Source organism: Takifugu flavidus, chromosome 17 (genome assembly GCF_003711565.1).
Source record: "Takifugu flavidus isolate HTHZ2018 chromosome 17, ASM371156v2, whole genome shotgun sequence".
NCBI classification, from domain to species: Eukaryota; Metazoa; Chordata; class Actinopteri; order Tetraodontiformes; family Tetraodontidae; genus Takifugu; species Takifugu flavidus.
In genome coordinates, this window is record NC_079536.1 from 5,101,943 (window position 1) to 5,125,769 (window position 23,827).

The 23,827-nt window shown below is 44.9% G+C and overlaps 1 protein-coding gene across 2 annotated transcripts; it reads right to left on the minus strand.

Annotated features, from left to right (window-relative positions):
* Nucleotides 1-1,275: 1,275 nt before the first annotated feature.
* On the minus strand, nt 1,276-23,252 carry plod2 (procollagen-lysine, 2-oxoglutarate 5-dioxygenase 2). Of its 2 annotated transcripts, XM_057012834.1 has the most exons (20): nt 22,867-23,252; nt 15,838-15,929; nt 15,419-15,555; nt 13,740-13,903; nt 12,018-12,130; nt 11,882-11,945; nt 11,666-11,763; nt 10,964-11,065; nt 9,334-9,459; nt 9,123-9,244; nt 8,930-9,034; nt 8,073-8,198; nt 7,156-7,297; nt 6,457-6,519; nt 4,799-4,912; nt 4,403-4,468; nt 4,136-4,240; nt 2,937-3,083; nt 2,668-2,793; nt 1,276-2,588 (listed from the first exon to the last, which is right to left on the minus strand). In XM_057012834.1, the coding sequence occupies exons 1-20, from the start codon at nt 22,967-22,969 to the stop codon at nt 2,433-2,435; spliced, it is 2,271 nt and encodes a 756-aa protein (XP_056868814.1). In that variant the 5' UTR covers nt 22,970-23,252; the 3' UTR covers nt 1,276-2,432. The 2 variants fall into 2 exon arrangements, with proteins under 2 accessions (XP_056868814.1, XP_056868815.1); XM_057012835.1 differs by lacking the exon at nt 6,457-6,519.
* Between the last annotated feature and the right edge of the window lie 575 nt (nt 23,253-23,827).

The window sequence follows — 23,827 nt, forward strand, 5'->3', positions numbered from 1 at the left end:
CTTGCATGTATACCCAGCCCATTGTCATCACACACACTAACTATTGGCATGAGATGTTTAGACGCGTTGTGATGCTTCAGGGCCTCTCCTACAGTGGCTGAGAGGTGCAAAACACTTTTACAAGCGGAGGAAACAAATTTACAAATAACTTTTTCTACCGGAAAGGGAATTACCGACCCTTGGTACGGTTGGGCCAATGGATGTGTTCCGTCGGTACTGTTGGTAATTCCCTTTCCGGCAGAAAAGGAGCCGGCACAAAACAAATTTACAAGTTACTTTTCAGCCGGAAAGGGAATTACCAACTGCATCATCTGAATCGAAAGCGGGTAAGGACTTGTTTTGTGCCGGCTCCTTTTCTGCCGGAAAGGGAATTACCAACTGTACCGACGGAACGCATCCATTGGCCCAACCGTACCAAGGGTCGGTAATTCCCTTTCCGGTAGAAAAAGTTATTTGTAAATTTGTTTCATCCGCTTGTAAAAGTGTTTTGCACCTCTCGGCCACCGTACTCTCCCCCTCATCACCAACACTTAACTTTGAAGCCTGTGTTTATCCTGGACCCGTGTATAACCTACAGAAAAGGCTAAATATGGATCTACATCTAGATGGCCACCAGGCATGCGGGACGATCTAAAAAGAGTAGGTCTGTGGCCCAGGTTGTTCCTTTCTAGAAGAACAGCTCAGAAATAGCAAAGGCCCACTGGAGCGGACAAGCCTGCATGTTAAACAGGTATGCGTTTTTTTTCCTGCAGCTGCCTTCAATGTCACCTTTGAGAGCCTGAAACCAAGGGCGGACCAGAGGAAACGGCCACAATGGGCTCTTTCAGCAGCAGAGCGCCTTTTCCCCAGACTGACCTCAATCTCCTTCAGCCTGTGTGCTCGCTGTAGCCGAGATTCTGTGTTCAGTCAGGGGACACCAGGCGCAGGAATGTCCACACTGATCCAGGAGTCCCTAGCCATTAGTCCCCTGATCACACGTTTACACACAAACATGCTCACGTGGCTACATGTAGGAGCGAAAGTAAACAGAACTGCATTTGCAACAGATGACGGCATCTCGCCACACTCGGAACACTCCGGCCAGAAGAGGCCTCAGATTCCTTGATGGCTTAAAGACGGAGCGAAACACATTCACAATGGAAAGTTCATAGAAATCCCGTCCATCTTTCTTTGCTAACAGTCAAGAGGATTAAGCTCCATAAACCGTCTCAGATGCTGTCCTGCGATTTTTTTTCTTCAGGAAATCGCACATCGAATGCACAGAAAGCTACAAGCTTTGCTTCTGGCTTTTATAAAGACTTTAATTCGACGTAGAAAATAAGTTAAAAAATTGCATTTTTCCCACAAATTCACTCATCAAACTCAGGAAAAAAAATACTACTGCAGAAATGTTCTGAGAAAAGAGAAACAAATGTACACATTTCCAACAAAAAAAGGGAGAAATCCTCCGAAAACACAACTTCATTCCAAACTGGATGTTTTTTTTTCTTTTCCCTGTGCAAAAATCCAATACATTTTTCTCACTGGACACATGAAACCTCGCCCATGATCACAACTGATTATAGAACAGATAGAAATGTGAAGGAAAACTTTTGATTCTGGGTCAGAATTGTTGCATATAACAGGAGTCGAATGCAGTAAAACCTGCGAATGGAAGGATACGCACACGCGTAGGGGCAGGAAGAGCGAGCCTTACACATTGGTGGCATCTCTCCCAAGTGGCGCTGTAAAGAAATCTGAGAGATACTGGAGGAATTCGCTGGCTGCGCCTCCTGCTCAAACATCTGGATTTTCAACAGTTGCGAACACGTCCGATGTGGACGCTGTGTGTGTGTGTGTGTGCGTGCGTGTGTGTGTGTGAACAGAGCTGTTTCTCTCGCAAATATACAAGGGCCTGACAACAGATCTGCTTCTCTGAGCACTTCAGACAATACAGTAAGTGTGAATAGATTCCAATACGAGCCACCTGACAGCAAACAGTCACTTCATCTCTAATGTAGAGATTCAAATGGTTGATTAGCACCAGTAGCCATTTAAGCAATGTTTTCTTCAGTGATATAACAGTTAGGTCCACAGCAGCCATTAGCATGCTAGCCTGGGAGGCCTAACTACTAGCAAAGCTGCCAGGGCATAATAGTGACTGTTACTATGATGGTGGTAAAATTCAACTTGGGAAATTAGGGTAAAAAAAGCCAAGAACCAGTAGCTGCTAGAGTTCATGTACCTGATTTGCGACTCTGAAGTTTCTTCTTTTTTTTTATGCCACACCCTCCAGACCTCCCTCCTCTGTTTGACAGAGAACTCTTTAGCTCCTAATTCTTTCAATGCAACGTTTTACAGCCGCCAAACTGGGGGCCCCGATACACGAAACCACAAACAATAAAGGAAAAGAAACAAACAAAAGAAGACATTTTTTTAAAAAATCGTAGAGTTCAAGGGTCAATGAAGGACACTGCGATGTAACGGGTGCCGTTGGTAGTGGGGAGGCCTTCGTGGAGGTGAGTCAATCGCCCCGGGTGCATAAAGCTCCAGCCTTTCCTGGGTGATTCTATGGAGCAGTTATACCTATGGAACCGGCAACCCCCGCCCTAATGGCAGGAGGGGAAAACTGGTTATTTAACCTAATAAAATACCTCGTAAGCAAATGGTAATGTTGTGTTTTTATACCTGGAAGTCTGTATCTTTATTATTGAGTGCAATGTTGATGGTGAAGGTGGAGGAGTCATGATGGGGTCTCAGGTAGGCCTGTCTCTCAGGTGTGTACTTTACCACAAAGTTCATGATAGCGTATCCCTGCAAGAACAGAGCGAGAACATACCCCAGTTGGTTGGTCTAAGAGGTCAACACTCATCAGCAGCTTAAGTTCACATTGAATAGATGTTAAAATGGGCCCCAGTGAGGGAGCCCAACGGGCTGGTTAGCTTTTCTTTCCTCACCTTTGTGTAGTAACCAGAGAAGACTTTTAAGGTGACGGGTGAGATGAACTCGCGGATGAAGTGCAGCCACTCTTTGTCGAAGCCAATCTGCTTCATATGAATATCGTCCGTGGGGACCGTCTCATAGCCGCCAGTGATCCGCTTGTCCTAAGAGAAGAGCACAATATGGAGGGCGCGTAAAAGATGCTAGCTCTTGTCTGCAAGCCTGAGGCGAACGAGTCAACCCCTTTACCCTTTTATAAGCCTGTCAGTGCACTTTCAGCAAACCTTTTGATAGTGTAATTGCACCTTCAACTACAGCAAACAGGCAATATGATAACGAACTATTTATTAGCAGTATTTTGATCACAGACTTATACAGGACATATAAGTGTGCAATCATGTGGTGTCCCACTGCATGCAAAGCATTACATTTAGCCAAGGAGGAACACAGTAGTAACGGCCTTGACATCTGGCTCAGATCTGACCCCTGTAAATGTCTGAGAAAAACAAATTAAGTTGCAGCCGATCCGGTCGTGACAGATAAACAAAGCTCCATTCTTTCAGTAAAGGTTACGACGTGGGCGTGATTAATTTCACAGACGTATAAAACACACGCCAAACAGCTAACCACTATCAATTAACCAAAGGCTTTGATTTTATGGTAATTGCTTAATTTGGGCTTTTACAACGCGGATGTTTTTTTTTTGTTGAAAGTAAAGTAAATGACGGCAATTAGTTTACTTTGAAGGGTGAGGGGTCTAGGGTTGTGTTCAGACAGGCGCTCTGTGTGCAAATATTCCCGCTAACTTTGTGTTACTATTACAAACTGGCTGGTAATTTTGAAGGTCTATTGAGGAAGAGTAGTGTACAAATGACGTCACGTAAATAACTCTTTGTTTTTAATGTTTGCATTGTTTTAGCACTTCTGCTAGTGAAGCTACGGCAGTAAACATGCAGTAGAAAGATCTGTTTGCGTTAGCACTGCAGTTGCTAATGTGTTCCATTGTGGTTCCATTTCAAATGTAGATTAACTACAAATGTAAAAAGAATTTGGCCCTCAATGCCCCCCTCCCCCACTCGAGAAATTTGTTGAGTGTTCATATAAGGAAAGATTCTCGTGCCTGCTGATCTTCTGACTCAGTGCCCCACCCCCTGCAGCCAGATTGTTCATGCAAAGACTTCGGAGAGGCAGTCAGCAGCACAGCAGAGGCACTGACCTCATGTTTGCCTCCAGACCATGAGCCGTAGTGTTCCATCTCTTCCACGATTTCATCACAGGCCTTTTGTGTGAACACTGGGAACCAGAATACATCTGGACAAGGCTGCAACACACACCCATACATGATCAAACGTCTGAGATTTGGAATTAGACATTTGGCTTCCGCCATAACTATAACTTAAGCCCCATGACATGCAAAAACCAGATGGTGACGGGGTTTCAGCTCTGTTCTAGCACCATCCGTCTCACAGGCACTGACACAAACCTCCTCCATGTAGTTCTCAGTGAAAATCCGAGTGTAGTTCTCATGGATGTACTTCTCCTTCCAGTCCTGCAGGAATAAAGACTGTCACTCTCTGCTGACCTGAATACCTGACTGCCACATTCCAACCCCCCCGTCCCCCCCATCCCCCCCCCCCCACCCCCAACCCAACCGGGCAGGCACTGACACGCCACACAGAGCACAAAATCACAGCTTTATCAGTCAAATATCTTATCACACTGAGCTCATTATTTCAAAATTGTCTCCCATCTGCAACCCTTCCATTATCGTTAACAACCTGTGCAGGTGGCTGCTGTTTATCTCAGCTAGTCAGTGGGAACAAAAATCCCATTTTTTTCCTGTAATAATGAGCAATAATGAGAAATCATAATGACTTACCACAGGGTTTTCAAATATCTGCCACAAGTCATTGTTATAATGAGAAATGTTATAATTGGCTGTGGAAATGAGCCTCCCGAACTCGTGGCTGTTTGTTATGTACATGAAGACTCCCTGCAGCATACAGGAAAGAGAAAGTTCAGTTGCTTTTGCAAAAGTTTGGAACGGAAATGTCTGCAGTGACTCGCTGAGAGAATCTCTAATGCATGCACATTTATGTAAATATGATACCTGAGACCGGAACCTGCCTGGACGGCATAAAAACTGCAAAAGTGGCAAACTACCACAAGGCTTCATTGGCACAAAGTTGAAAATATCTGTAATTATTTGGGCAGCGACACAATTTTCTTTTTTTTAATTCCCACAAAACATTCAAACCACAAGATGTGACAGAAGCACAGACTTAGCTTTAGCTTTAACACAGCAGTTCCTGTTGGGGACGATAACCAGCTGAAGAGTGCCCTAAATTTATGGGGAATTGATGCAGATAAAATAATTGGCTGCTAAACTGGAGCTCCAGTGTTAAAGGTTCTGGAGATTTAGGCCACTGGTGTGGAGAAACACAGCGAGGATAGCAAACGCTTGAGGAAGGATCAAAGGGGAAATGTCCAGGAGGGCCCGGAAAGGTTCTGGAGGAGTCATGAATAATCGAGATAAAATCGAAATATGTGGAGTTTAAAGCAATACACACACACACATGCACAAACACACACGCATACACAACTGGTAACAATCAGTTTAAAAAAATTCAAAAACAGCTTCATTCCAGGGCCAAATCAGAAACCTGAGCTCAACAGAACAGAGCAACTTTTCCATAGAACTGACAATGTCTGCAAGTATTTAACCCCTGAACATGGAGGTCAAAGCCACAGTTTCTGCTTCAGTCACATCATTGTTTCATGAATGTCAGAGAAATTAGACGTTTGCTTTTCGTTAATGTGTCACTGGACAAATAATCGGAGTAACTGTATGTCTAGGAAGAGTTAGAGACGTATAAATAATCTCAGATTATTTATGGGGGGCTCAGCTACAGGGTGAGAGTGGATGAGGGGGAGGGAGGGGGATCGGGGGCAGTTTCGGTCAAAGAGAATCCAGGAAGTATGTTCCCTATAGAGTGAAGCATGGGGAGGGTAACTGTGGAGGGGGTTGGACTCACTATCAGACTAGGCTTTGCAGAGAACAGATTAGAGGCTCTCAAACTTTGATTCCTCTTATTAAATCTGCTGATTTTGGTCCAGAACTGCAAATCATTTCTGTGGAAGCCCAGTCTGAGATTAGTCGGCATGTTTAGCTGGAGCAGCGGCTTACTTTTTTGGGGGTTGGGGGGTCGGCGGGGAGGATATAGGCATGGGCTTTTCTCAATAAAGCATCAGAACAGAGGGCCTGCGTGTGAAGTGACTCCTCCTCATAAATACTTGTCCTATTCACATCTCAAATAAATAAACATATAAAATGTCAAACTGTCAGCATCAATTTTTAAATAGCTGCCCGGGTTTCTGGTGTCTAATCTGAAGATACGATGCGACCCATTATCAGCTCACCCAGGTAACCCTACAGGTTCATACAAAGGTGATACACTCGGGTGATACACCTCATCCTGAATCTGACAAAGAGCAGTTGGTAAAAGCAGTTGGTAAAATTTAAGAACAAATGTGAACCTTTGGGGGTCTGAGCATATGGAATGATTCCGGAGAAGGGGAGTCTTTTTCTCTTTGACTGGTCTAAAATAAAGGAGAAGCATCACGTAAATAAGATCACATGACTCTTTAAAAAATCACACATATGACGTCACAAACATGGCAACTCAGGAGAGGGGAAAACACGCCTGTGTGAAAGAGGAGCAAGGTTCCCTCTGCAGCTGATGTCTTTGTGGGTTAACGGTGGAGGTAACGCATGCTGGTGGGGGGAGGGGGAGGGAGAAAGGGAAAGGGGGGGTAGCCAAGGACTCCAACAGTACCGGGAGTTTGGGTCAGGCATGCTGGCTGAACACAGACGCATCGGTGACGTAACACAAGGAAAGAAGCGACAGGAGGCGGCAGGAAACTGTCTGCACCCGGCAGGACAGGAGAAAGTGGAGGATTATGGGAAACATGTGGGTAAAGAACCTCAAAAACACAGAACAACCATGGACAGATGAGCCTCATGCCTTCGTGACAGACATCATACTTGCCAGACGGGTTTCCGCTGAGCTGTTGACTTCCAGTTAAAACTCATTGTATTTAAAAGCTAATAACACTGAAATAGTCCAAAATCCATTTATGGCTATACTGGTCTAGAAAGATTATAATTTACACATTATCTGTACTAAACTATTTATGATAGGAATAATCCCAGAAGATAATGGTCCATACTCTCACCATTTCTCTGGCATTTCTACAGAAAGCCATATCTGGGTCTAGTTTCTCCAGAACAAAGTGGTTCCGCTCATTCAGTTCATTCCTCAAAGCACTGCCCTTGACGAGGTATACGTGTGCCATGTAAGGAATGTTCCACACACCCCTAGAAATGAGAAGAAACAACAATGAGTGTGTTTACAGATTCCTCAACACTAATGGCTCCTAGGCCCCTTTTCCACTGCTGGAAGATTTAACCAGGATTTTGAGCAATATCAGCCCATATCAACCAAAGTTAATTAGAGAAATACTCCTACAAAGGTGGGGGGTGGGCTTTTTAGACTATACTCAGCTCTTGAGGGGGCAAGGCAATGTGCTGACCAACAACTATTGAGCTGCAAGATGGATGGAATGAATTCTAGGTTCTTTTGAGCATCTTGGGGTGGATGGAATTCAGGCTTCATGTCATCCATATCAAACCAAATCTGAAGAAACTTTAGGTTTGAGGGTTTAAGAAGCTTAAAGACTACAACAACAACAGTGGGTCCAGCCCCTGTATGACCCCCAAACATCAGCAGTGACCCTTGAATACATTTTTCAGAACTTTGAGGTGCAGTGGCAACACAACCCGCAGAGATTACCAGGATTTTTTTTTTTTTTTTACCGAGGTAAATCAATTTTTAGTAAGAAATGTTCCTGGAAATTCTGGTGGAAGAGAAACTAATATTTCATTCACGGTTGTCATGAAAGTTAAACCTGACTTTTAGTTCCTTAAATTGCATCAGCTGTGCTAAAGCCGCCCCATATCGGCTGGTAGAGACGCTAATTCCTCCTGAAATGCACAGCTTTGTAGACATAACGTAATCTTCTGAGCGCTACTATGTGATATTGAAGAAGCTAATTCATGTCAGCTACTTCTCCTTGCTGCACTATTAACTCACACACGTTTCCTCTGCACGATGTCGATATAATCTTCAGAGCGGGCATAATAGCCGTCCGGGCTCAGGGCTCCCCAGAAGTTGGACCACAGTTTTCCATGTCGAGTGACAAGGGGACCAATTATTTTTCTGTGGGGAAGCGAGAGATGGTAATTCTGTCAGAGCAGATAAAAGTTCGCTACAGCTCAAAGACAGCCGATGACCTGTCTAACTTTTGAGTAGTAAAATCAGATAGCTGCAATGAGGAGAGCAAACCCTCCACCAGATCACCGCCACATCACTACGGCTGCATAAAATAAAATCTGATTGTTATTTTAAAGCCTTGGACCAGTTCTGGTTCTTAGAATTAGCAAGAAATCCAGTAAGACGCGATTTTTCCACTGCTGCTCTTTCAGGCTCACAAAACCAAACCACAATGAAAGGGACTTTTTTTCAATATGAACTAAATTTGGGAAACTTAAAACTGAACATAAATCACAGCCTTGCATAATATGGATGCCCTGCAACACTGTTTATTGATTTGGGAATTTCTTGGTTAAACCAGTTGTCCCACAAATTCTCATGGAGCCTTTAAATATCTTTGAATGTACATATTCAGCAGAGTGCTGTGACTGTTTAGGAGGAGGTTTCTGTATATACATCAGATGCAGATGGGATGACTGTATAATTGTGTTTGGATAATGTTGTATTGGCTGGTGAAATGGATTCTTTCAGCATTTCCATGTAGAGCAGGAAGTCATCTGCGTCTTATCTTCACCCCTTAATTCGCTTGGGTGTGTGTTCTTGCTCGTTTACCACTTGAGAAAGAGGCCAAACAACCGTTGAGACGCTCCCAACCTCGGCTTCTCCTCTGGGATTACCTGTTCTGCTCAACAAGCAGCTTCAACGTCTGCGAGTTGGTGAGCATCACATCCGAATCCACGCTGAAATAGAAGTCGCAGGCGGCATCCTTGCGACAAAGATCCCTAAAAGCACGACAGATAAACCGTAGATTTAAAGGCCATCGGACTGTTGTGAGGATGGCGGGCTGGGATATACAACCGAAGCACCTACATGCCCATGTTCCTGGCCTCCCCTTGGCTCAAATTTTCCTCCGGACCCACAATCTTGAAGTCGCTGAACGTGTTCCGATGTTCCTCCCAAAACTTCTGGATGTGCTTCTCATGAAAAACCTCCTGCAGAAGGAGCCAACAGTGAAAGATCGGGGGCCACATGTGGGGGTGAATTATGTCAACCACAGCCAGCTCTCGGGGCTAACGCTCACGTTGTTGTGGACGAAGAGTTTGAGTCTATCCTTGGGGTAATCCAGAGACAGTAGACGCTGGAAGAACTCGGGAAGGAACGGTGTCGGCTTCTCGATGAACACCCCCACCAGCACGCTTGGAAACTCCTGTTTACATTTGAGGAGACAAATGAATGCCTTTCAAACACAGCTGTTTTTCCGTGGAACTTTGCTGCAAATACATCACTGATGATTTGGCATTCCACGTCAAACTTCAGTCGACGGCTAACAAAAGCGGGAACAGTTGGCTTTTAGCTCCAAGACAAATGGTTATAAATACAGTCATCTGTATGTAGTTAAGATCCTAAGTTGTGCAAAGAGAATGAAATATGTTTGGACATCCATAGTTGATGTACACTATGAGGCAGCCTTTAGGCTGCCACGTGGAAATCTTTTTACAGGAATAAGTAAAAGTGAAAAAAACAAAACAAAATAAACACATTTTCCTATAAGAGTCCACTCCAAACCACAGAGTCTGGGCCGTTGCTCCAACTGACCAGTTCACAGCGAAGGCCTGGGACGGGGATGAAAAGAGATCGGCATAAAAGCATCTAATCTTTGCGTTCCGCGCTGCCTGTGTTTGAGACTCAGGAACTGGAGCTCAAGCGTCCTGTCCAGTGAGGTTAAACGGTTACAGACGCGGCACGGACAGACGCAACAAAAGCAGGAGTGTGTGTGGGAATAAACCTAAACTATGATGGTGGACTGGACGGTTCAGTGCAATACTTCAAAAGTTCCAACAGAAGGCTTCCGCTGAGCTCGGTACAACAGCTCGTGCCTCCCAGAAGGAGAGGGAGTCAAACAAAGCACCTTCACTAACTCGCCCCTATTATTAAAAACACTGTTTTCCCTCTGTCCACCGAGGGCAATGACAGCCACGCAGAACAACCTCTTCTGCCTCTGGCTTCAGGATGAATGAGCTCCGACTGAAGCGCTTTTGTTCCCGGCACAAAGGCGAACTTGGGGACTTCACCTGTCGTTTCTACATTTTGGGAGACCTTTCAACGAGCAACCTTGCGTATTTTAGTTTCAGCGTATCGCCTTTAAAATAGTTCGCGAACGTTTCTGAGCATTTCCGCCCTCCCTGAAAACGAGCTCTGAAAGAAAAACCACACAGTTGGAGCCATTACCGGGTGCATGCCAACCTCTGTATGTCACCCGCCACGGCCACGCAAAACTATATGCTTACCCTTGCGGCTAAAACCCGTCCTGAGAAAGCCGCTACACCCCGCTGACACCCCTTTAAATAAGCCCTTTTGGAAACACCAGAAGCCAAATCCTGCACCACTTCCTCTTCCCCACGCACTCACCTTGGCACTTATGCACTTTTAAAAGGGTCCAAGGGGACCGGCAGGCACTCTGTTTATTATAGCTGGCGAGGCGATGTGCGCATTACCAACTGTGTTGCTTATCTGTCGAAATAGGGCATGCCGGGCCTCACTCCTCCTGTCTAGACAGAAACTGATGGATGGTTCACAGTGGAAGGTCACTGTGATGTTTCATCCTTTCCAGTGTCCACGGAGAGGTGGTTTAAAAAAAACGCACGCGCTGCAGCCGAGCGGGCGGATAAAAGGGCAAATGAAATAAGAAGGAGTCCGTTTAAAGGCCTTACGTTCAGCCGAGACAGGTCCAGAATATCTTTGTCGCAGAGGCTGCAGCCGTGTTCGTAGTTCCACATGTTGGGGACGTAGTTGCCCAAATAATTCAAGAAGATCTGTGGGGGGGGCGGTAAAAAGGAAGCAGGTTAATGCTCAGACTTGATAAATGTTGACATTGTGACATCATTTCTGTTCTGGTCTGTGTTTAGTGAAAATTGGGATATTATGCACAGATCTTGAAAAATGATATAAGAAAGGTTATAAAGCCAGCCAGGCAGGTCCGGGTGGCACAGGGGCGCCGTGCGAATAATCCTCTTATCCAAAGTTTTCTTCTAGTTTCGGAAATCCTTTGGGAGGAGAGAGTAATTTTGGTGGACACGGTTCATTGCCAAGGAAAATCAGAGGCCGGTGGCAGAAGGAAAACAAAACAAGTGAACATGCGGATATCCTGCTTTTCAGAGAAATGTTGTTCAGAAGAACAACAGCACCAATAAGGAATGAAGCTGAGAATAATTGAATTGATTCAAATTTTCTGCTCCGTTTTTGCCAGCAGTTCTGGTCAACATGGTTCCCAAACGTGCGAGAGTTCGTGCACAGTTGAAATCTCGTGTGAGAACAGGGTTGCTCAACTTTATCATAAAGGGATCCAGTCAAAAATGTCTCTAATGTGCCACAAAAGCATTCAGCAGCCCCAACCGCACAGGTCTTTGACTCACTTTGGTGTTTCTGTTGCCATGGACGACCACCGGCAGAGAGTCGTGGGCTGTGTTCCTAACCCGTACGCGGCCCGTTCCAAACTTGAGCAGCACCTCGTCTGCCAAACACAGACCAAAAAGCAAGCGTGTGAAAATGGGCCGGGTGCGATGGAGGTTTGAAAATATGCACCTCTCATACAGGCGGGGGTCAAAGTGAAACAAAAGAAAAATCCTCACCAGCGGCGCCATTCAGGGTCAGGAAGATCTGGCATTTGTGATCTAAAGTCATGTTGAGGGTTTGCTGCAGAGAGAGAAGAGTCGGAAGATTTATCACTATTAGATTTTCAGGTTGGGCGTGAACCAACAATCATACCCGCTGTAAAGGATCCAGGTAGATCTTTGTGTAGAAAAGCTGGTCGTCGTCATTGTCGTGAAGGCTCCACTGGGAGACGATTCGGTTTATTTGCGGAGCGTAGCCTATAAAACCTGCAACGATAAGGCAAAACTAGATCTAAGGCAAAAGTGCAACCAAGGTCAATATGTGAGGCGTACAAAACAGAGTTGCTGTGATTGTTGGCGCTAATCCAGAGAGATAACGCTGCAGACTACAGTATATGTTTGTAGTGTCAGGATGGCGTTTGGTCGCAGCCAGTCTCCATCCGTTCCAAATTTAAACGGCAGCTGCAGCTTCATTTCTCTTTTCTCTCCCTGTTTTTTTCCTCCTTTCGTGCTCAAGGACATGAACCACGGCAACGGATTGCGGGATTTGGCCGTGTTGCTAGTGTGTGGCATTATGCATCCTATTATTTTAGAAAAAAGAAGCTTTGCACAGTGGAATTGTGTTGGTGGGTAGACATAACAACTTCATAATGGCTTCAGCAAGTGAAAGTTCAAGAGAAAAATGACTTTTATTCTGAAAATAACAAAAATTGGTGTGAAACACAGCCGAATTCGGCATTGTGAAGTGTTTTTTGTCCATGGAATATCTATGAAACTCATGTATATTCATGGGATAGGAGTGTGTTCCACAAATCTTTCTAAATAGATCCTGGAACACAGTGAAAGCTGCAATTTCAAACAAAATATAGTCCGTTTCGAAGCCCAAAGCAAAGCCACTTGTCATCTTGTTGACAAAGAATGCTGAAAACCAGCCTCTAATCAGCCAGAGAGGGCCAGGCTCCAGGTTTGGAGGTCAGAGCAGGATGACGGCCGCAGTGAAAGTAGTAATTCATTGTGCTGAGAGACTGCAAGCCTGGTCGAAACCACCCTGATCGTGAAGGCTCAAGGTTTCTTGGGGTCAGTCAGCCCTTCACACCCATTTCCACAGAAAAAAACCCTCCGGCTAGGATGGGAGCTCAAGCTAATGTTTATGCTAATGGCGCAAACATGACCATTCTTGCAGAAACGCAATTACACCAGCTAACCAACCAGTGGATGTTCTTTGGAACACAAAAATGCTTTTACCCTCAATGTGACTGGATTCGATGGAGGTCTGTGCTCCTTTGGAGTCGTCGAAGCTGTCATTTATATTTGATGTCGTGCACTGCAGCACGCTCCCTGATTGGCTGGTTCCGTTGCCAGTGACTATAAAAGGTTTCTCATTGGAGTTGGGCGGCAGCCAAATGGGGTGAGATGGTTTTGTTCAGCCAACAAGATGTCTAAATATCCATTTATTCAAATAAATCTGCAGTTAGTTAGGACCTTTCTTGACTTTTTCTGAATCCTTCCAGAAGACTCGAAACGATCATGAGCGTTCAGAATATTTATGCAACGCCTCCTGTCCACTTGGAGAGGAAATGCCTGAAGGAGCCAATGCATATGGAAAACATACTCTCGTTTAACTGCAGGGAGTCATAACAAAAGGCCCTGCGGTTTTATATTTTAAAGCTAACATCAGGCTGCTGGTGTTCAAACAACGACGGCGGACAGTTAGCTGAATTCCAGCTGGTCCTGTAGGTCCTTGGAGGTCAGCACCTGACGGTGGAATGTGAAGTGGTGCCAGAGGTAATGAGTCTCTCTTAAGTAAGTGTAGTTTGCAAAGCATCAGGACACTTTTCTGCATGTTGACCGTGTTCGGAACCGTTCAGGAACCCACCTCCGGAGTTGAGGTAGCGTTTGCCACTGCGGACCAAGGGGTACTTGTCAGCTAGCCGCTTGTCCGGCCATATCAGTCCCTCTGCCGCAAAGAGCACTTTGTGGTTGGCCTGCTGGAACTTCCTGAGTATTTCTTCTGGCCCCCCAGCGAAGATTAGATCATAACTGAAAGGGAGGAGTGAAGTTGGAATATAGACAGATTGCTATCAGTGTTTTTCTTTCCATATAAATATGGACACACACACACACACACACACACACACACACACACACACACACACACACAACACACACACACACACACACACACACACACACACACACAAGCTTCTTCAAACAGCTAAGATCTTCCATTTGTCCCAGCAAGTGTACCGCAACATCTTTCCTGTTTGCCACATGAAGATGACATCATCTCTCACAGATGGGAAAGAATTCCCACCAATCACGTGTGCCGGTGGCGACCTGCTGAACAGAGGGCTTCTTCCGAGATGTTTTCGGGTGTGGAAGCGTTCTCGGTGGCTCTCACATTTAAGGTGTCAAGACCCAAAAGTAAAAGTGGCAGTTGTTCGCTGGCGCCGTTTCCACAGTGTCACTAAGTATTAAACATGCCCACGTTTGGCGTCCGGGTTATTTTTCCCCTCATCTTGTCCTTTAGCTATGTCAGTCTAAACCTTCTCAGTCAGGGATGAAACGAGGAAAGACTCGTAGCACGACTGCATCCACATCTGGAGGACAGACGCTTCTACACGGAGCAGCTCTGTCTCGTGTCTGGTCATTAATTTTCATTGAACATTCATTTGATCATTTAGTTTGTAGAAAACAATGACTGACGCTCTTCAGCTACCAAGCTTGAATTTCGAAATAAAAGCTTGATTTGAAAAGAAATATTGGTACCATCAATGGATCCGATCGTGTTAGTGTTTCTTAAATTGTTAAATATGTACACTTTTATTAACATTTAAGTTTAATATTGTATATCTACAGAAGAGCTGCAATAATAGGTGAAAAATCGACGATTATTTTATGACTGATTAAGAGGAAATTACAATAATATTCACAAGAATTAATACAATCGTGATGATGTCACTGCTGGGAACTCCGGTTTGATCAGAAACTGCAGAAAGAGGCAGATTACAGCAGACTTTAGAGTTTAAAACAAAATGTTGTGATTCAAAGAAATCATTTTCGTTTCAATTTTCAAGGGTGTGTCAGCTCTACACACCTGGCATTATCCATGCAACATTGAGGAGTGCAGTAAGTATCATTATTGCCTTCTCTGGAAAACTGTTATTATTTCCAACTGGCCACATTATCACAGGAGAACTTTCCTTTACCTTTGAGAACTTATAATTCAGCTTCCACTGAAAATGACTCTCTACGTGAACGGAGGTCTATAATAACGTCTTTATATGATTGATTGAGTAGCTCTTAAGCGCCAGCGAGGGGGCGTTTTAAAGTAGTTGTTGAAGTCTAATGGTAGAAATTAGCTCATTTCAGAATTATAGAGCTGTGTTGCATCGACCCGTTCTTGTTGGAAACCAGAGTTATTTAAGTATCACACAGGGTATTTCTTGAAAAGAAGGGTCAGACCATAAAATAGATGCAGCCTCCCTTTGGAGATGCTTTAAAAACCATCTTGCAATCCGAATAAACAAAAAGAAAAATGCTAGGTGTTCTCACCTATCCACAAAAAGGACTACGAGATCGTCCTGGTCAGCCAGAGCCTCCATGGCCTCCTTCAGTAGTCTGACTTTTTGCCCTCCGCCGATGGAGTGGCCGACATCGCCGCCTTTCCATGCTTCTCCCATCCCCAACACCTGCAACGGTACATAAATTATCTTTATTCGGAGGCTAACGGCAACTTGCTTCGCCTTTAAAGAAAAAATAAATCACACGACAAAGCGCTGAGCTTTATCTCAAAGCCAGATGGTTCCACGTGTTCAGAAATAAAGCAAAAAGTTCCTCATGGTAGCAAAAAAAATGCTGAATCGGAGAAAACAGATGAAGGAAGCCGTCGTCTAAATGAAACCAGGAGCTTAATCATCCCTCAGAAATGATCCCACCGACCATCGTCGTTCTCGGCTCCTGCTGCAACCCACCTTCACTGAGTAGTTAAAGTAGCGTGCAGACTGCAGGAAGCGCTGGAAGCCGTCAGTCTCCTCAGTCGCAACAGTCAGGACAAGCAGTTTTTCTGGAAAACAAAGGAAAAACACACAACGAACGTTAGCTTCATGACCACCAACCAACCGACGTGGATGTAGCATATAGCAAGAAATTGTTGCAGCTCTTGAGTTCCCTCAGGAGGGTTTCCTTAGTTCTACTGGGACCAGTGAGAAGGTGTGGGTCCTTACAGCTCTTACTGGTTTGAGCAAACATCAACATAGGCCAACCCACAGTTAAAAACTTATTTTCTCTGGTTTCATATCATTGTTTGAGTACAAATATTTTCCTTTTCTTGTTTCGGTGCAATCTGCCTCCTATTTAAAGTAAAGCACAATGTTCCATTTAACTCCAATAAATCATTTATTGGATACCAGCAAGCACTGCAGTAAAGAAGAAGCAACCCAGGACACAGATAAAACCTTATTTTCCTGCAAAGAATCCAGTTTTCTTGGCATTATTCAGATTTTTGACTGTCAGTCTGATCAGACGTTTTGGATCACGCTTTATTTTTTAGCTCAAGTCCCTGAAGCCCCTGAAAGACGTGGAGCAATCTGACTAATCCAGGATATGAATTTATTAATTCTGCAGTTCCGAGGGTGATGCACTGATGACGGTGCCTTTGTGGTGCGTTTCTTTATTTTCTGGTGGCATTTTAGCAGCTACATTATTTGTTGGCAGCAGAATAAATCTCTCTGTGCACATTTATATCAATGGCTGATGTCCTTGGCATCAACTCATTAAAGTACTCAATCAATCAATCAATCAATCAATCAATCAATCAAACTCTCTGACTGATTGATCCCAAACACCAGATGAAATCTGTGACCGTGATTAAAAATGACATCAATTAAAGGTCCAGACACCCGCCGATGCCTTCATTAACTTCCCGATGCACGCATGCGCAAAAGTTGCAGTCGAGCTTTTAAACATGATCAGAAAGACAGTCCAAAGAAAAATGAAAAAAAAAGTTGAAGGGTTTCACAGGATCATTTTTTCTGATGTGTTCAGTGCCTGCATGACTCAACCGTTCTCTTATCCCAGTCTGGCCCTTTCGTCGTCCTAATGGACGTTCCAGCGCTCGTCTGACACACAGGTTCTGTTGCAGGTTGGTTCAGAAATGTGTGATGGAACGGATGACTGTTCAAGCCAGCGATGAGTGGCTGTTTGTGTTTTTGGCTCAAAGGTACAGAATAATCAGACGTAGCGACGGTGCTTCCCACATCTGGGAGACTCGTTTTACCGACAGAATCAGGGAAGAAGTGAACACTTGCCGGGAAGGTTCATGTGTTTCTTTATCTGTCTGAATGAATTTGTGCAGAAACTCTTTGGATGGAAGATGGTCTGTCCTGGAATCTTGAAAAAACAGCGGGAAAAAAATACTTTGTTTTGGTTCCCTGTTTAGCCAAAATGTCTCAGTGATTTACAACTGAGATTCGTAGCTAATATTTGGGGAAAAGTCCATGGAAATTCAGATTTGAGCAAGAGGAATTGTCAGATTCCTCGATTACTATTTTCTCTGTTTTGACTTGTTTTGTCTCTGAAACAACTGAAGTTAATAAATTTTGATGACTAAAGTAACATTTAAATTCAATGAGTTCCATCCACCAGCATTTTTATATGATTAGCACTAAAATATGATTGATTGTTTCTAGTTTTAGCCTCCATTGATTTTATTGAAATTATATACATCCAGCCTGAGTGTGTCTGTATACAGATGATACTTTGCTCTATATCACACAGTAGAGTGCAATTGTCTTTAAAATGAAGGCCCCTAGGAGGAGAAATACAAACTAATAAGCTAGACTCCAACTTCAAAAATGCCACCTTTGTTCAGAAAGTGCTCAGAAGTCTTCTGGGAGACTGCAGAGGTTTACAGTTGCTGAGTTAATTGCTTTGCAGGGAGTGTAGGAAGGCGACACCAGCCCCGTTTACACAGCCCCATTAATGTTGTGCTGCAGGCTGGCAGCTGTGCAAATGTTACAGAGGTGTAACGAGAGGTCAACGCTGTCCCGCCTCAGAGCCAGCAGCACAAATCACTTAATGAATGGAATAACACTGCTAGGACTTTTTTTTTCCTTAGGCACAGTACTGGTTTCTGTGCTGGGATAATTTAATGCTATTTTAACCAGGGTGGTGTCCTACCTGATTCGCTCGTGGTTAAGAGACAAGATCGGTGTATGTTTAGACAAACAATCCAGTCACTTTTGTCTAGACCGAGTGTCTCACTTGATTTATTTTTGCCTGACGTTAAAAGAAAAAGCTGATTTTCTTGAACACTGTACAGAAATTCAGTAATGTGAACGTTTCTATTCCTACAAACTACCACGTCATGTTCAGGACCGACTAAGGTTTACTGAGAACTCCGTGAAGAAGGGAATCCTGAAAAGAGTGGATGGAATATGTTCAAAACAGACATATGAGTCCTGCTTCTGTGCCTTCCAGTTACAGAAGTTGTCACTGGGCTCTAGTCGTGAAAAGCGTACTTGCCTAGTCAGAGTGGACCAACATGTCCATGTGAGACTTCAAGACCAGCCGAGCGGAGGAAAGGAATGTAGCTCAGACCGGCAGAGACGCCAGTTCCCTTTTATACCACACTGGCTTCTGCCCTTCAGTGAACTTTCACACTTCACTGAACTGATGCAGTGGATAAAGCTAAGCTGACGTTAGCATTTTTTTATAAGGACACAAACTCCATTTTCTACTTTAGTCATTCATGTAAAGACTCTTCAAGTAAAGTAGAGGACAATTATCCAACAGCCAACATTCTTGAGGCCTTTAATCTTCATGTCCATGCAGCATGAAATATGCTAGGGAGAAACTTTTCTGGTGCTAGCCTCAGCTAGCTTGGCAGGAAGGTTTCTAAAGGTGGTTTGTTGGAGAAAGAAAAAAAAGAAAATCCAGATCCGACTGCTTCCAGGGTTTGTCAGAGTTGACACGGCCTGACCACCTAAAGTGAAGTAAATGGAAACAGCGGTGTCACCAGGCTCCGGTGAAATGTAGCGGGAAGGAGGGAAAATAGGCCACTGGCATATTGGCCTGATTTTTCAGCTCTGCCAAAGGGAAAACTGAGGCATTCTGGATCTGCTTCGTCTGGGAGGTGATCCCTATAATCCAGAAGGACATTCACAGTGTTGGAGGAACATTTTATACAAAAGTGTCATTTCATTTACTTTCTGTGATTCTCTAGTGTTATAAAACATCCTTACAGGATGTTTTTGCACAGTTTGGGTGGGATAATTCAGCAGAAATGACAAACTCTGCTCCTCATCTTCCAATAACTGTGTCAAAGGGGAGTTAGCAGTTAGCATTTGGAGCCCACAAACCACTTGGAGGCTTAAATCACAGCAGCAAATGAAATCTGACAGAACTGCGGCTTATTGACCTTTAATCGAAGGTCAGCTGCAGCGCGGTTGCAAAACGGGGTTTCGGGGGGGGACTAAAATCAAAATGTCCCCAAAAGAACTTCAAGTGTGCATTAAATCAATGTCAGATAATAATCTCATGATCTGTTTGGCCTCTGGGCTGCTTCTACAGAGCTGGAGAGAGGGTGAGAAAGACGGAGCAGACTGGAGTCATCAGGAAGACAAATATTTACTTGCTGCTGATAAACTGTCTGTTTGTTTGGATGGTTTAGTGAGAAATGCACTTACTGTGCTGCAAACTTTCACTGTGGGGATTATTCAGCAACTTGCCCCAGTTTGGATCTGCTTTAAGTTGAGGCCTGCGAGCATGCTGAGAATGTTCGCAGTGTGGCGTAAATGGAGGTAAATTTCATCCCGGTTCGTAGCATATAAGTAATATTCTTGGTATGTACGAAATACCGAAGGGAAGTATCTGGCTCTGGGCTGCTAAACGCTTCAGCGTGTTCAGGAGGTAGTTATTACGGGCACATTGGGAGAGGAAAGCTCATTTTATTTAGGCAGAACTTCTTGCACAGGTCACGTGGATAAACCACATGCCAACTGGGTGTGACCGCCGAGCCAAGCGTCACACCTGCATTTGCTCCTGTCGATCTGTGATCTGTGTCGCTCCACAACGCAGGGCGATGCAGCGGTGCATGCAGGAGACCCTCTCCATAAATGTGGGTCAATGGTGTGTTTGCTCTGCTGTGGACCGGTGCCAGAATATGCTTGAATCTGGAGCTAAGTGCTAAAGGAACGAGCTGTCTGGCAACTGAGGAGGAAGAGCTGCATAAACTGTTTCGGATGACATCTACACAGCTGGCTCATTACCTGGTTAATGCGGGTTAGAATGTCAAATTAGCATCTCCTGAAATTGACGAAAGGAGGGACGCAGCCCCATCCGACCCAACGCCGGAGCGGCGCGCGGGACTGAAGCTCTCCAGACCACTTGGCCGTCCACTTGCATTTCATTGTGGCAGCAGAAGAATCAAGCAATCAGGTCAAGCACATCTGTCTCTGCTTTGTGTGTTCCAGTTCGTCGGGCAAATCCGCTATTTATAATTTCACGCAATTACAGCCTCGAGCGAACAAATGTCAGAGTTTGGAAGCAGTTTTGGCACAGAGTAGCGATATTAAAGTCTCACAGACCCTGGGTGAGGAGCTAAATTCAAAAATCCAGCTCCAGGATTATTATTTAACAGGTCACACTAAGTAAAATACAACCTTCTGCACAGAGACTGCTGCCGTTTCAGCAGCATCCCATCGTTGTCTTCTGGGTGTAAAGGAGGATCCATGTCTTTGAAAAGGTCGCAGTGCCTGATTCGAACGATGGGTTGAAAAGACTTGAAGCTTTACGACCAAAACAAAGCTAATTTTGTGGGATTTTTCGAGCCACTGTAATGACTAAAAACACCCCAGCAAAATAATCCTGCAGGGCCTTGGGCCGTATGCCATCTGTCTGACCACAGGCATGATGTCACCAGCGATGAGGCAGGAGGCAATTTAGCTGTCTGGTCGCATCAATTTTTATTTCATGTGAAAATAAATGTCAAACCCCAAAACCCACAATAAAGAGGAAAAAACAACAGAATTGGTATTGCCTCATGGTGTAGAGGAATAGGCAATTCCAGAACACCATTTTGGATGAAGTTTACCATCCATCCATCCATCCATCCATCCATCCATCCATCCATCCATCCATCCATCCATCCATCCATCCATCCATCCATCCATCCATCGGGAGTAAATAGGCAGAGAAGACTGTCCATTCTAAAGCGGAGGGTATGTCCAATTGTAGGACTTTGTCCCTTTGTCCTGCACTGGGGAAAAATCTGATGTTAAAGAGTGATAATGAGTAATTATCCTCCTCATCTCCCTCATGCTAACCCATAGTGTCTATATACGTGTGCGTCACCAACTTTCGTTTCCTTGTAACTGTTTTTGTACAACTAAACGTGTGTTAGTAATTAGTTACACTGCTGCCAACTGGGAGAAGAGTAATGTGTTAGCGCCCGGCGCTGGTCGCTCCTGGATCGGCTGGGGGACTTGGGTTAAATCAGACGTACATTGTGCTTTGTCATGCGGTCAGAAAAAGTGAAAGGCCCCCTTCAGATAACTCGTCTGTGGTGGTCGTGGTCGGGGGGGGGGCGGTCGACGCCACCCAGGTTTCAACAGGCCAGTCAGTCTGCAGTCCACAGCCACACCAGGTGAACGGAACTGGCATTCGGCCCAAATCCGATCTAAGTCTGTGCTACTGAGCGAGTCCCGACCCAGGAAACACAAATCACAGCAGATTTTCAGAGTTTTGCTCTTCATTTCTTCCTTTCATACCCACACCGGCAGGTTCGTGGCACGTGTCTATGAGCACGGCCGCACAAGAACAGTGTGTATCCTTATTTTCAGCACAACACCCAGCATTTTTTGTCTAGACTGAGTGTGCAAACAATTGGGTTCATCAAGTTCCCCCAGATTTTAAACTGTGATGAGGTCATAGAAGCACAGCACTACTCCAGAGGTTCAGACAGGGTGACCCAGACGGGCCTCAAACGGCCAAATATCTCAATTCCTGATGATAAAAAGAAATAAATGGAAAAATGGCCTCCTTGTGGGCCGGAACAATAGGGATTTTCTTGAATTGGCTAATTTGGATTGTGCCTTTTCTGCAGCCCTTCAGGTCATTCAGCATTAATTTGTTCTTTAAAAATGATGCTTCTTCCCAAATCAACTGAAAGGAGTTCTTTTAGCAGCTTTTTATCTACAAAATACTCTCCCAGCATCAACAGACTGTCCTGTCACTCCTTTATCTCAACATGATTTCATGTAATTCCAGAAAAATTCCTGGATTTTACCAGCTTGTCCCAAGGAACCGGAGCATTTGTGCTTTAACCGGCCTCAATGAATTACCAGGGCGTTCAAAAGCATAAACATTGGAACCCTTGTAAAAGTAACATGGCTCCTGTGGAAGTGAACATAACACACCCGTCAAGACTGAAGTCGCACATTTTCACACTTGACTTAAACACAGGCTCTAAACATAATGACACCATTAAACATTTGGATCCACTGGATTAAGGGTTTTACACGTTTCCCAATTAAAGAAGACAAAAATGATTTTGGTGCAGTTACGAAACACAACAACGAGCCAACATTGGCATCACATCTGAGGGCTTTTTAAAACATTATTTTTTTATTGTTGTTTTTGCGAAACAGACGCTGGGAAATTTACTGAAACCATAATTGGATGGCTATTTCTCGCACTGCTATTTTAAAGGCTGGTTTCAGTGGAAAAGCCCGAGCTGCACGCATCTAAATCAAAAGGGTGCAATGAGTTCGTAGGAAGCCGTGGAGTTCTGTCAAGTGTCGGGAACTGTCAGGCAGTGTTACGCCTCAGCGCAGCCAGATTTTTCGGGTTTGCAGCCTTTAGAATGACCTCATCCCCGAAGATAATGATCTTAAATGCAGCTTTGAATGAGACCCAGACGATTATGTACGTGTCCGGACATGTGGATGCATGTGAGGCAAAAATAGGAAAGGAAGAGGAGAAAAGTTTGGACCTCTGCCTACCTTTGGGGATGGGCGCGGGGGCTTGGGCTGTTTCAGTAGAAAGGAGGGAAAAGGCGATTTTCAGGCAGCATGAAAACACAAAACAGAACTTTAGGTACTCCATAGTTGCGCCCCGCAGGCTGGGCTCCGGCGATGAGCAAATAATGCAGAGAAGAAATCCCTCCCGACGTTTTGTGCAGGACCAAGCTCCCCAGGCTGCGCCTTTGCTCCGGGGGAAGCTGGAGAAAGTGGAGCAACAGGCGCTGGTGCTTAATTGCAAGTGCGGCCACTTGAGTTCCAGTAGAAGTTATGAGGAGTCCATGGGTAAAGAGAGAGGAGGGAGGAGGGAAAATAACGGTTTCACCCCCGGACACACGCACGTCCTGAGCGAAAGTGTGACTACACAGAGCCTGGTTTAAATCCCCCCCCCCCCACCACCCCCGGGCTGTTAACAACCCTCCCCCAGGTCCTCCCCCTGAGCCTGAGCACACCCGACGGTCCGCACGCCTCCAGAGGGGGAAGCTCAACTTAAAAAAAATTCTTTCATAGGAACTTGACTGATCCAAAACCTATTTGAAATATTGAATAAACACGTATTTGATCTCAAAGACAAGAAAAAGGCTAAATCGATTCTATTTGCGGCGGTGGGAGACTGTAGTGCGCTGGGCCGAGGAGCGGACGGTTCCCGGTTCAATCCCCGGTGCGGACAAAATCGGGAACTTGTTCTGGTTGCAGGGGAGGTGGTGGGACACCTCCAGAGCACCGCCGAGGTACTTATATGCAAATTACAGAGCCCCTAACCCCATAGGGTCCCTGGAACGGGCTAGCGAGTCATTCAGGAGTGTTGCACAGAGGGAAAAAATAAGAAGTTATCAGAGAAATCCCGCCTTCTCCCCTGGCGGTCAGTGATGGCGCCTAAAACAGCAGAAAATCCAAATGTCATGATTGTGACTGAGGGTGAGCAGCAAAACAGGAAGCCAAC

Coding starts and splice junctions, on each gene's coding strand:
- plod2 (XM_057012834.1), bottom strand. CDS start 22,969: ATGGAGTACCTAAAGTTCTGTTTTGTGTTTTCATGCTGCCTGAAAATC. Junction 11,066..11,665: donor ATGGCAACAGAAACACCAAA/GTGAGTCAAAGA, acceptor CCCCCCCCACAG/ATCTTCTTGAATTATTTGGG. Junction 4,241..4,402: donor CTGAGAACTACATGGAGGAG/GTTTGTGTCAGT, acceptor TGTGTGTTGCAG/CCTTGTCCAGATGTATTCTG.